We start from the raw sequence: 13,915 nt of genomic DNA, 5'->3' as shown, positions 1-13,915 counted from the left end.
GTTTTTTGGTTTTCTACCTCGTATTCGGTAGATGTAAACCCTAATTCATAGTTATCCCCACCAGAGTATGGCTATTACCTCGTATTCGGTAGTTGTAAGTCCTATCTCTTTTCCCCTAACAGGGTAACTTTTGTGGTTCGTCCAGGTTATAAGTGGATTTCTGTTGTTGTGGTTTTTTTCCCCTAACAGAGTTGGTGTCTCCCTGTGGTGATTTCTATCCCCAATTTGAGTCTGTGGTCTTCTACCCCGTTTTTGGTAGCTGTAAATCCCAGGTGTTGATTCGTTCTCCCCAGCGGAGTTTGTGCCCTGTGGTATAGTTGAATAATTGCCGTTTGCTAGCAATTTTATCCTCAGCTGAGTCTTTGGTTCATACCCAGTAGTCGGTATTCTTAACCTCTCGTTTCCCCAGCCAGATTTTTGGTATTCTACCTCGTATTCGGTAGCTGTAAACCCTAATTTCTCCCTTTTGCAGAGTTAACCTTGTTGTTCATCCTAACCGATGATGGTTACTCCTTGTGTTTATCTTCATTCGTTGTTCGATGTTGATATTCCCTGTTGCTTCTGGGCAATTGTCGGATGCTAGCAATTGTTTCCCCAGCAAGCAATCTTCTGGATCATTGCCGTATGCTCGCAGTGTTATCCCTTTTGAAGTCGCCAGTGGGTCTTTTCACCGTTTGCTAGTGATTTGTTCCCCGGATCATTGATTATATATCAATGCATCCCCAGCTTTTATGGATAATTGCCGGATGCTTGCAATTTATCCCCGGCGGGTCTTCTTTCATTTACCCTTGTGTTGGTAATGTTGTTGTTCCCTTTGATTGGTCATCATTATATACCTAGTTTGGTATCCCGGTGCCTTCCTTTTTCGGTTGATTTATCCTTTATTAACCCAGTAACCGGTTGTGGATAATCTTCCATGCGAGTATGTTATTCACGGTCTGCCGGTAATGAATAATATATCTCATGCACTCTTCAGTCGAAGCCTTTCGTGTTTCCGGTCGAGTAAGATTCGTTACTTCCCTTTGTGGAATCGAATATTCTTTGTTGTTGGATAATTGCCGGATGCTTGCAATTTATCCCTTTGAGTTGTCTTTCGTTTACCCGGATGCTTGGTATCGATTGTCTCTCTTTTTGGTTAGTCACCTATTATATACTTCGGTATCTCTGGTGTCTTTTCCTTTCGAGTATATTATTCACGGTCTGCCGGTAATGAATAATATGTCTCAAGCGCTCTTTAGTTGGAATCCTTTGTTGATTTTCCCCAGCTGAGCAAGATTCGGATTCTGTGTAGAATCGAATATCCATCCTCTAACCAGTTTGTGTTTCGGATGATGAGTGTTTTGGCATATATACCAATTCACATGTTCGGTAGATCACCTATTATATGCTTCGGTATCTCTGGTGTTTCTTACCATGCGAGTTTATTATCTACGTTCTGACGGTAATAGATAATATATCTCATGCGAGTATTCTTATCCACGGTCTGCCGGTAATGGATATTATATCTCATGCGCTCTTTGGGTTTGTGTCCCCAGTTGAGTAAGGTTCGTTTTCCCGTTGTGGATTCGGACGTCCATCCTGTAAGTCGATTTGCTTTTTCAAGCCCTCCTTTCGGATGATGAGTGTTTTGGCATATATACCAATTCACGCTTCGGTCGGCCACCTATTATATGCCTCGGTATCCCTGGTGTTCCTTCCTTTCTACTCCCTATTTTGACTTTGGTCCCTTGTGGAGTCAGATTTTCCTGAGTTTATGTACCTTTTCCAGGTCTTTCTCAGATGTTTGGTTGATTGATATCTCTCACCCTTATACCGGTCTTAGATATTCATTTTTCCTGAGTTTGTTACCCTTATACCGGTAACACCTCAATTCTTTGGTGCTTCCTCAGTGAAGTTTCCTTTTGCTTCTCCCCAGGAGTCAGCTTGTGTCTTTCCGATGGATGTGTTCTCCTTTGGAATCTTCTTTTCCCCAGTGTGAATCCTTCACTCCCCAGTGAGGTCTCCAGTCTGATTTCTGTTATTCCCTAATCGGAGTCGTGTCTTGTTCACGCTGTGTCAGTTTTGTTTTCCCCAACTCAGAGTCGTGTCCTGCTCACGCATCCTTTTTCTTTTACTATCCCCAACAAGAGTCTTGTTAGAGTCTCTATTCCTGGTGAGTGTATTACTCCGACGGATCGTCTTTTCTTCTGTGTGTGAATCATATTCCCCACAGAGTTTGTGTCTTTTGCATACATACATTTGCATCATGAGGTCTCTTAGGGACCAAAATTTGTCTCATTACTGTTATTTAAGCCCATTCTACCGCGTCGAGATGAAGATTTCTAAACTTCACTTCTCCGGCTAGAATGACCTTAAATAGGGGCATCTGTAAGACCCCAATTTTGTCCCTAAGAGCCCGCATGGAATCATATCATACCATATCATTGCCTCAAGGATCTTTGTGCACCTTTGCTTCCCTCCTAGTGGGTGGGTTATCTTGTGAGTGTGGTTCTTGATCACCAAGCATGTATTGCATTTGTATATCATTTCTTTTCATTTGTTTACTAACCAAAAGTACAAAATATTGTCATCTAACCATGTTACTTGCAGCTGAAGCAATCAACAGTCAATCAGTCAAAAACAGCCATTGAGCAATAGATGGTGACCATTCTTGAAGAATTTGGGCACCATGATCATTAATTAAGAGTTCATATGAGTTGTGATATCATTTGGAATCAAGATCTCAAGTGGTAGGGGCTTGGAATTCATCAGAACATGGTTCAGTCAACCAAAACCCTAACAAAGTCAACTGTGGTCAACTGTGCATTTAACAGTGATTTAATGGTGGGAATTGGTTTGAGAGGTCTCATTCATGTCCATACAAGCCTCATATAACATGTCAAACATCCATAGTGAAGGATTTGAGGTCAGACAAAAAGTTTCCAAAAATAGTAAGTTGACCTGTAATTGGAAATTGCCAAAAAGGGAAAGTTCTTCTCCTCAAAATTACATCATCATACAAGCTTCAAATGAATTTTTGTCCAACATGAAAGTTGAAGATCTTGTTCTCCCATTTCCAAAAAGTCCAAGAACACTCATTTCTCATTTGTGGTTGGCAAGTTATGATCAAATCATTCTCAAGAATTTTTGAACTTCAAAGTGGCATAACTCTTGAACCATTTGGCCAAATTGAGTGAGGTTTTTTGCTACAAATCACATTTGACATGCTCTATCCAAATCCTTCATCACATTTCATCAAAAATAATCCAATCAAAATGGCCTTTTTCAAGTGACTTGAATTAAAAATGGGAGGGGTAAAAAGTGACTTTTCATTTTAAGCCTTTTCCACACATTCTACCAATTACACTTGATTAAAAACCACATTTGGAGTTTGCTGAGCCCAATTTTCGCACTGTAGCATGCCATGCACATGCAACATGAGTGATTTTACCATTTGTCCAAAACACCTCCATTTGAGCTAATTGCATTTACCATTTCATTAACCAAGTTTAGGCATTGTTAATTAGGAGTATATATGGCATGTTTCTGACTGAAAACCCTAGACACAATTGACAAAACTCAGATCCAAACTTTTTTCTCTAAAATTTCTCTCACTTTTCTCTCATCTTTTTTTCAATTCTTGAATCAACTTGCATTGTTCTTGCTCTGGTCTTCATCTAGCATCATCATTGAACAATTTTCAAGCCAAGAAACTCCTGAATTCGTGCACATTTGGAGCTGTGGAAAGCAAGAGCAACAATGGTGAATCACTAAATCTGGTCCAATCGTGCTAAGCTGAGCTTGGAACTTCCTTCTAAACATCTCCATAAGCATTGTAGAAGAGGCATTTGGACGCGGCAAGGCTTGGTTGTAGTTGGGTCGAACTCTGTTCTACAAGAGGTAAGAATTTGACCTCCATTATTCTGTCGTTAGTTAACATGATGTTGTAGTTCTTTGCTTGCTGAGTGTTTTGAACTTTGAATCGATTGAAACCGTGCCAAAATGAGAGAGAACGAGGGATTTGAATGTTTCATGATGATTTTTGATTCACTCGATCCATGCTTGATATGTTGTTGTTTGATGAATTAATTGCTGTTTATTGATGCTTGATGATGGAACTACACGATGCAATGCCTAATTTTCATTTCTAGAGCTTTTCATTTTTTCTGGAAAATCACGTTTGAAGATGATGATGATCATCATGCTGTTCTTCATTTCTGGAGAATTTCCTGCGAATTCTCCTGCAACCTTCATCGCTATTGCTGCGTTTTTTTTTCCTGCGGATTCCTTGGTTTTACCTGCGGATTATGGTTGCATGTGGCTAGGGTTTAGTAGCACGCGCTTCAGATTTTCAAATTAATTACAAGTTTGCCATTCGTTCCATTATTTCATTTATTTTCTCAAATTTTTATTTCATTTCATGCTACAACTTCAAAAAATCATAAATAATTCATGGAGCATCCAAATTGTGTGGGAATTTTTGCATTCATCTCCATTTTTCATCTAGTTTTTTATAGGTATGATAACACAAGTTGTGCACGATTGATTTTTAATTTGGTCCAATAGTTTTGATCATGTATGCTTTGTGCCTATGTTTTACCTTTTTGCTTGTGAAATAATGATGGATGATCATATGAGGCTGAAATTGTTTGTGCTTAAACTAGACATGTTCATGGTCATTTTGGTATAGAGTTTGTGATTTTATCATTGCTGGTTGATGAGATATGATTTTTTGAATAGAGGTGTGACAATTTGTGTCACACCATTCTTGTCCAACTTCATGATTTTATTTGCCATGCTTATTGAACTCAAAATGTTTTGATTTTTTTCATGAAGTTACTTGTGAATGTTGGGAATGCTTGTGAATTTTCTTGGAGTTTTTGAATGCATTTTCCTATTTGTTTGATAATTTCTCCCCTGTTTGACCAATTGTTGACCTTCTTGTGATATATGCTTTTACATGACTTGTGAAATTCTCATGCCTTATCACATGAAGCTGAAATTTTGTGGATTGTTTCTTAACATGTTTAACTTCATTTTGGCTTTGGTCTCATTCATTTATCAATTGTTTCCACTGTTTTATGATTGCTTAAAGTTGACACATGATTTGTGGCATTGTTTGAGTTTGTATTTGCATACCATGACTTGATGAATTTAATTTACATACCTCCTCTTGTCCAAATAGCATGAAATTTGGTGTGCTGGTCATTGAATGTGTCCTTTTTAAGCATGATTTTTCTTGGAATTTATTGAGTTATTTTGGTATTGATTGGATTGTGATCATTCTGTTTGTTCCAATGTGATTCCAAAGTGCATAGTTTGACATATTTTGTTCATGAAATGGATTTGGTGCATAGTTTTGATATGAGGCCAATTGGATTCTTTTCTTGCTTGATTAATCTTGGTTTTGATCAATCTTCACTTGCTGTTTTGAATTTTTCACCTCCTTTTGACCCTAGGCTTGTCCTAGTGGTCTTGTTTCTCATGTTTAAGTTTGCTTTTCAGGTTAAGAAGCAAATGCTTTAAGGAGATTTATGCGAGTTGATTGAGTTTGGTTGATCGTTATGAACTAACTCGTTTGTTTTGTAGGATGCTTAGCTCATATGCTTTGAGCTTTGTGCATTGCCCATTTGACTGATTGTGTTGACTGTTGATCCTTATCTTATATTGGTTTTGACTTTGAGTTGCATACTGATTATGTTTGATTGGTTTCAGGTACCATTAGTTGCTCAGTTCTTTTAAGAACTTGCATTGCTTTGCTTGTTAAGCATTAGCATCGAGGTAGAATCTCTTGTCTTCATGTAGTCTGGAAGACCTGGCCTGTTACTTGGCCAGGCAACTGTCTGAAGTCCTCCTTAAGAGGCGATGTTTGTGCTTGTTTACTTTTGTCCCAAGCAGGAAAAGTCCTTTGAATAAGACAATTGGTAGAACACAAGAGATATGTAACCTATCTCCTACTATTCTGTGTGTCACTCACCTTGCTCATACCACATGCGTTGATGCATAGTGAGTCAAAGCCCAAGATCTATCGAGTCAATAATCTGTGGAGAGAGTTCCTACTTTCTGAACTCCCACACCTTATATCATTTGAAGCTCTCCCTGACCAGGGATAAGAGCATGAGGCACACCCCTCATATCCTTTCATCTGCTTCACCTTGGCTCTCAATGTCAAGGTTAAGAGCACCATTAACCCTATTCCAGTTGGCTTCAATGCCTAACCCTTTGTATGAGCCTGATGCTTGGTTATAGAGTGTGCTAAATGACTTTGGTTGATTGATTACTCAGTTCATTTGTACATGTCTGCTTGCATGCTTTGTGCATTTATCATCAATTGCTCATTAGCGCATGATCATTTCATTTGTCTTTGTGTCATATCTTTGTTGTTTGCCCATTGAGGACAATTGTAAGACCATTCATTGGCCATTGTTCCTATGATATGGAAGTGAGTATAAGACCATTTTAGTGGCCACTCATCTTCTCTTTGCTTGATGCATTTGTTTGTTGTACGTGAGGATGCAATTGTAAGTCCATGTAATTTGGCATTTGTTTTCCTATGATCATATGTTGGAGATTGGTATAAGCCCAGATAGATTGGCATCCGGTATCCACTTTTTATTTCTTTGATTGAGGAGATTGGTATAAGTCCATAGAGTGGCCTCTGATATCCAGTTTTATTTTAGGAGATTGGTATAAGTCCAGTGATTGGCATCCGGTATCCGCTTTTGTTGACTTTCTTCCTTTCCTTTGCTTGTTTATTATTGCTCATTGCCTATTCCAAAGGACACACTTGAGTCATTTTCTATATGATTTCAAGAGGTGAACCTTCTAGGAAGTTTTACACTCCATCTTCATCCATTCATCCCTCTTTGTCCTAAACCTTTTCACACATTACTTTCAAAACTTGAGATAAATATTGTGCAAACATCTTCATGCTTTCAAATTAGAAACCTGGACCCTAAGTCCTTGACTTTTCAAACTCCATTTCATAATACTTATTTTGAATCAATCTTAATCATACTTTGACCCTCCTTTTGTGAATAATCATAATCAATTAACTTCACCCATTCAATTGTTTTGTGGCTTTGTCCATTCTTGTTAAGTTTTCATACATTAGCCATAGGTTTGATTTATCCTAGTTGGTTGATGTTAATCTCACCTATTCGTCCTTAGTTGATTGAATTGTAAGTCTTCCTTGCTTATTATAGGGTTAACCCCTCACTAGCAAGTTGAAGCTTTTCTCACATGGTGGACTCGTTGTTTGTATAAGGTTGAGTTTTCTCCCGTGGATAACGTAAGACCTTAAGGCTTGTGTTTAAAATTGAATCCACTAACTTTTGGAAATCTTTTAGCCGAACTACGGTGTTTTGATCCTTACCTTTCATGGAAGGTACGTAGGCAATGGGTTCATCCGTTCAAACACAAAAACAATAAAAATTGTGTATTCTTTTCTCATCATCCCAATCATGTTTGCACAATAAATATTTCATAACAAATAACAATTTAGTACAACAAGTGTGAAAAGGGCTCCCTAGGAGTACCTAGGACGTTTTGGGTGCCTAACACCTTCCCATTGCGTAATTTACCCCTTACCCAGACTCTCTGATCTTTTATTTAGTTTTCTATGTGTAAAACTTCTTAGGCTTTTGTTCGCTTTTTAGCCAGTCCTTCGGATAAATAAAAGTGCGGTGGCGACTCGATTCATTGTATGCTTTGCTTTTGATTTAATCAATAAATCATAAAGTGACGAATACACCGCTACAGACCAGATCTGAAATTTGTGTTGATTCAAGCCTTGCAATGCTCCAATGTTCCTCTATGAAGCTTGTGAAGTTGATTGGATGAAAGCTTGAGGTTCAATCACACACGAATCCACCAGAATTTGCATTTGCCATGGATGAGTTCAAGCTTCAATATGCTTCAAACAGGCACGGATTCTCTTGGTTCCACGTCCAATATTGCTCAATGATGCTTCAGAATCATGAATTGATCAAGAGAAGTGGATTGTGTTTGAAGAATTTCAAAGAAAATTTGAGAGAAAAAGTTTGAAGAATTGGATCTAGATCTGAAAAAATGGATCTTCTTTTGCTGAAACAGTTAGGGTTTGGCTTTTATACCTCTCCCTAATCATGTTTAATTAAGCCTAAACCAAATGCTAATGGAATGGATTAAGTTTTAAGGTGTTTTGGAAAATTTGGCTTTTCACCCTTATGCATGAAAATCATGAATGAACAGTACACAAATTCTCTTTATTTTCACCTAAAATGCATTTTTAAAATCATTGGTGAAGGCAAAATGTCTAAATAATGCACCAATTTTGAATATTGAAATTTCCCTCCAAAAATCCAAGAATTTGCAAGTGATGATATGAAGACAAATTATGTAATGTGATGCAAGATTTGAAAATTAGAGGTCACAAGGAGAAGAATGCAAAAAGAGCCATCCATTTTGGAGTTTTGGTTGAGAAGTTATGCCCATTTGAATCTTCAAGTACAGCTTGCCATGTTTTGATCATATCTCTTCAACCACACATGAGAAATCCATGATCTTGGACTTTTTGGAAATGGGAGAGAAAGATATTCAACTTTCATGTTAGACAAAATTTCATTTGAAGCTTTCTTGATGATGTAATCTTGAGTTGAAGTTGGTCAAAAACCTTTCCATTTTTGGAAAGTTCAAATTACAGGTCACCTGCTATTTTTGGAAAGTCTTGATCTGACTTCAAATCCTTCAATGTTGATGTTTGAAATGTCAAATGAGACTTGTTACCACATGAATGAGGCATCCCTAACCATCTCCCACCTCCAAATCCATAGTTGAACTGACAGTTGACTTTTGTTGACTTTTTTAGGGTTTCAGATAATTTGCACATGAACTGATGACCTCTGAGCCTTCAATGCTTGACCAAACCACTTCAAAATGATCCTTGAATCATATGAACTCATTGTACCAACCCTAGGGATTTGATCTCATGGAAAAATGCACTTGTTGCCTTGCACAGCTGAATCTCCTGACCAGTCTTGCCTGATGACTTGATGGACTATGCAATGAACAATGCAATGTTAATGACCTAAAATGAAAATGTATATACAAAATGGGAGGTGAAAATTTGAGGTGCTACACCGTGTTAGGCCTCATGAACTGGAAAATCTTCTTTTCACAAATGGCAGAACTTTCCACTTTCTCGCGTTGAGTCCGTTGGATCTTCTACATGATAAAGTGAAAACTAACGGAAATGAAAACTAACTTAAAAGGTACCATAATGCGCACCAAGTGTTCCCAAAATCCTTGGTTTCTTTTTGGATAAGCAATGAAAACATAGTGAAAATGGTGACACATCACAACCCCAAACTTAGCTCATTGCTTGTCCTCAAGTAATGTTCTACACAACAAAGTGTGTCACTTCCCAAAATTGATTCTTACCACAAAACTGTCGAGATCTTTCGCTAACGCCTTCACTCTCCCTTTCATAGTCCCTACTTTTCCTAATGAGTTTTCCGTCACACTTCCATATTGATGTACCGCTTCACCTGTCAGCTTATATCACACTCTCACCAAGTCTCTTCGGGTTAAAGTGTTTACACTCATAATTCAGAATATTTAATATCAACTCATAAGTTAGAATAGTTTCTCCTTTCGTATCAACTACACATAACACACACTTTTTGAGGTCTTTTGGGTTGTAACGGGACTTGGGTTACGATGTGGTAAATACAAACAAAAGGGAAAACAAGTGGTTTAGGTTCAGAGCCAATGTCATTTTTCTTTTCACTATGCTGGTTCTACATTGCATTTTCAATTCTTTTTTTCTTCAGTTTGTCTTACTCAATTCTTTTTTTTTCTTTGATTTTCTCATCTTTTTTTTTTCAACTGAGTGTTTCTCATTTGGTGAGTGTTTTCTCGTACCATCAATTTTTTTTCTTTTGTTTTCTTTTTTTTATGGTCGTTTTTCTTAATTTATTTCGCACTCACTTACTTTTAGACACTTATAAGGTTACCCCAAACTTAGAATTTAACATAGCTTAAAGACATAACATTGACATTGAACAGCGTATGGAAGTGTTTGGGTTGTGGTTTACATTTATGTGGTTATATAACAAACAAAGGGTACAGGCTCAACGGGTTTTGCAAGGGATAATATTAAAGGTGAAATTCTAGTATCAGATATGAGATGTCGAAGGTAATGTCACGACACTAATATCTGAACAACAAGTGAAATATAAACAGGATAAAAACAGAGAAACAATTGAAAAAGCGACACAAACAATTGTTAACCCAGTTCGGTGCAACCACACCTATGTCTGGGGGCTACCAAGCCAGGAAGGAAATCCACTAAACAAAATTAGTTCAAAGACTCTCAGTAAACAACTTCAAGTTATAGCCTTTTCACCTAATCTCTACCCGTGTGACTTCTATCTAAGAACTTTTAGATATGAGAACCTACTCACTCCCCCTCAATCACAACAGTGATACAGAAAAAATAACACAAAGAAAGAAGTCACAATTCAAGGACACATACTTGATCTTGCTTAAAAGCTTCAATAAAGTAAACAAATACACTCGTATTTCAAAGCTTAGAGTGGACAAATTACAACTCAAAACTCAGTCCAATTCACACATCAACCAGATGAATGAATGGATCACAATGCACAAACGTACATTAGGCTAACAACCCCAATACTCACTGACTTCAACGTTCGTACATCTCTCTCCAATTACACAGGGTTACATGGTCTTTAAATAGAAGCTTTCTGAATGGGTCTAGGTAACAAGAAGCCTTAATCCTATCTAACGCGTATTCCCTAGGAATTAGTAACAAATCATTCCTCTTTGGGAAACAAAATATATTGGCTTTAATTACTCCTTTAATAACGCATGCAATCTCCACATAAGCACACAAAGACTTGCATGAAAAGCGCAATAACAAAACACATAACATTCAGACTGAATGTTCTGTATGTACATGTCTTAACATCGGGTCTGACATCTCGAATAAAACCTGCACAACCATATTTAAACAACCTGCAGGAAGCTGGTATCACATGTCAAGACAACACGCGTGACATCTTGTAATAACACTAAGTTTTACCAAAATTTATGCCAATACATAGAACCAACAAACTCCCCCTTTGGCAAATTTTGGCTAAAACATACAACAGATCACAAGAAATCAATCAAAGTATCAATTCAGCATCAGAAGGAAACATACACTCATTACTAGTAACAATAACAACTAGTAAACACACAAGCGCTTGTACTCAGAACACATCATCTCCCCCTTCAGCTAGACCACAACAAGCAGCAACCTGTCACACAGACAGAACACAGAGAATCATTCCCCTGTGCCCAACAAATAAACACCAGAAGGTTCTCCCCCTTTGTATCAGACAAACATCATCTATAGTTATAGCTACTTCTCCCCCTTTTTAGCCAAAAGAGACCAAAGAGACACAATAAATGTCTATTTAGTCATTAACCGAAATATCAAAAGTTAAAGGGTTACAAAACCAAGTACAAAACCACTGTAAGCAAGCTGAGAAACAGATCAACAAGGTAATACCAAAATCACGAAAATCCACCAAAACAGCAAAAAAACCATCAAATCAATAGGGACCAAAGTCAAAAGATCTACTCAGTTGAGCTTGAGCTTGCAGCTTCATCAGCATCAGAAATAGAATTGCCACTTGTCTCATCGTTGTTTGCAGACCTCTCACTAGAGGTGCGGGCTTCAGCTTCTTTAGCATGTTCAATATTTTCACCTTCAACCTGCTCCAAACTTGCAATCAAGGCTTCCAACGATTGTTTTCTAGTTGTTGCTACCCTTATCCCTTCACCTAGCTCTTTGCAGGTCTCCTTAAGCTCAGTAATTGTTCCAACTTTTGAGGCTGGTCTTTTCATGGCAGATGTCATGACAATATCCTCGACATGACTGCCTTCAAACAGTTTATAGTGCATAGACAGAGCAGGTTTGCTTTTACTAGGTAAGTCATTAGAGCACAGAATACCAGGGTGTTGATTCAAGATAATTCCACAGATCATAGAGGGAAAGGCAATTGGCAGCTTAGCTGCATTAGTAGATGCATGCTTGATGATTTGTTCAAACATAAATCTACCATAGTCAAATTTCACTTTGGTTCCAACAGCAAAAAAAACCTTCCAATGGTATTAGCAATGGTGGAGATATGGTTGGTAGGGACCCAATTAGCAGCTCCTATTTTATGCAAGATAGCATACTTGACAGTCAACTTCCCAGCAGGAAGATGCTTTTTAACAGGCCAAACGTTCACCTGTCTGGCTGTGATCTCCCTACAGACCTGATTATCTGTAACTTCTAGTTCTCCTGCACCCTCATTATCTCTGCCTAGAAAATTATTAATAACAGTAGGAGAAAAATTTATACACTTACCCCTCACATACACCTTGCAGAATTCCTTTCTATTCTTATCCGAAATGTCCTCAGGAATGTTAACAATAAATTCCTTAACTAAACCTTCATAGCATTGAGAGAACCCAGCAACAGTTTTCAACAACCCATAAGCTTTTATCAGGTCCATGACCTCCTTGACATCAATAATATCTTTTCCCAACTCCCTTTCCACAGTTACCCTTCTCTGAATCACAAATTTCCACGTTGCAGCTCCATCCTCAAGATGGAAGAAGATGTTATCCAAATGAACAACAGGGACTTTACCAGGAGACTTCCTAGCAGTGGTTTTCTTCACAGGTGAGATGTCAGGGACATCTTCCTCAACATCCTCTTCAGACTCAGAATCATCTCTGACCTTCCTCTTCTTCACTTCAACCTTGCTCCAAGATTTGGAAGGACTAATACCAACAGTCTTCTTAGCTTTTCTAGCTGACATAAGTTCAACCACAAATCTTCCTTTGCGAGTCTTCATGCGTTTAGCCACACTTGGCTTTAGGTGATGAAGTAAGCTTTCCTCTTTATCATCTAAGCTACCATCTTCTAGATCAATCACAACATTTGCATCATGATGCATCTCAGAGTGGGAAGCATTGGCAGTTTTAGATGCCACAAATTTTCCTTTTTCAGACATGATTTGCCCTAGAGAGCACAACCCTTCAGCAGCCAAGTCCTTCTCAGAACTGGAGGAATCGTCATCCTTACCACTATGTTGTTCAACCTCAGGGGAGGGGTACATTTGAGAAAAAGGAGTAGAAACTCCCTTCATAAAGTGTCCTTCATTAAGGATTCTAGTGAATAGGTCTCTTATAACACGATCAGTGTGGTGTATATCTTCCTTAGAATTAGTGGCAGGAGTTGAACCAGAAGGAATACTAGAGGAGTTACCTTGATTAGAACATGCAGAAGCTGAGGCATCAATGGGTTGGTTCAAATCAATGGCCTCGCAGGGAATAACAAAGAGAGGAACAACATCCAGAATCTCACCATCGGGAATGCCCATGGGAGAAACACTACCCTTTTGAGTAGACTTAGTATTTTTAGAAGCAGATGTATCTTGATGTTGTGACATTTTGGAGTTTTTCTAGAAAAAGTACAGTTGCCCTAGCAGAGGTTTATGAAGAAGGAGCAGGAAGATGGAAGAGTTGGAGTAGGTAGTGAGGTTATGGGGGTAGCGTGTGAAGACGGAATAGATGGTATTTCCAAAACAAGGTGATGATTTACCATAATGGGGGCGCTTTATTTTAGCCACATAGACACTAATTTGATTACTTTTTCCCTTCCATATTAATTGTTACAAGTCTTCATAAATGAAAATCCCTAATTTTCCTCTCAGGACTTCAAACTGATTTGCGTCCAAAGCCTTTGTAAAAATATCAGCTAACTGCTCTAAAAGTACAATCTTATCCTCCACAAGTTCTCTAATAAAATGGTGGCGTATATTAATATGTTTGGTCCTGTTGTGCTGAATAGGATTCTTTGAGATGTTTATGGCACTCAGGTTGTCATAGTACA

At 38.1% G+C, this 13,915-nt stretch overlaps 1 protein-coding gene across 1 annotated transcript; it reads right to left on the bottom strand.

The window, feature by feature from the left end:
• Window positions 1-11,234: 11,234 nt before the first annotated feature.
• Window positions 11,235-13,472, bottom strand: LOC127129508 (uncharacterized). The gene is made up of 5 exons (XM_051058675.1): window positions 12,383-13,472; window positions 12,130-12,337; window positions 11,684-11,905; window positions 11,485-11,509; window positions 11,235-11,282 (listed from the first exon to the last, which is right to left on the bottom strand). The coding sequence occupies exons 1-5, from the start codon at window positions 13,470-13,472 to the stop codon at window positions 11,235-11,237; spliced, it is 1,593 nt and encodes a 530-aa protein (XP_050914632.1).
• Between the last annotated feature and the right edge of the window lie 443 nt (window positions 13,473-13,915).

The sequence above is a fragment of the Lathyrus oleraceus genome, chromosome 3 (genome assembly GCF_024323335.1).
Source record: "Lathyrus oleraceus cultivar Zhongwan6 chromosome 3, CAAS_Psat_ZW6_1.0, whole genome shotgun sequence".
Taxonomy (NCBI): domain Eukaryota; kingdom Viridiplantae; phylum Streptophyta; class Magnoliopsida; order Fabales; family Fabaceae; genus Lathyrus; species Lathyrus oleraceus.
This window is presented reverse-complemented; position numbering and strand designations above follow the sequence as displayed.

What these genes read in the sequence shown, in the direction of transcription:
- LOC127129508 (XM_051058675.1), bottom strand. Translation starts at nt 13,472, where the DNA reads ATGTCACAACATCAAGATACATCTGCTTCTAAAAATACTAAGTCTACT. An exon ending in CTGCAAGGTGTATGTGAGGG is followed by an intron (nt 12,338 to 12,382) that starts GTAAGTGTATAA and finishes ATAATTTTCTAG; the next exon opens with GCAGAGATAATGAGGGTGCA. An exon ending in ATTGCTAATACCATTGGAAG is followed by an intron (nt 11,906 to 12,129) that starts GTTTTTTTTGCT and finishes GTTTGAAGGCAG; the next exon opens with TCATGTCGAGGATATTGTCA.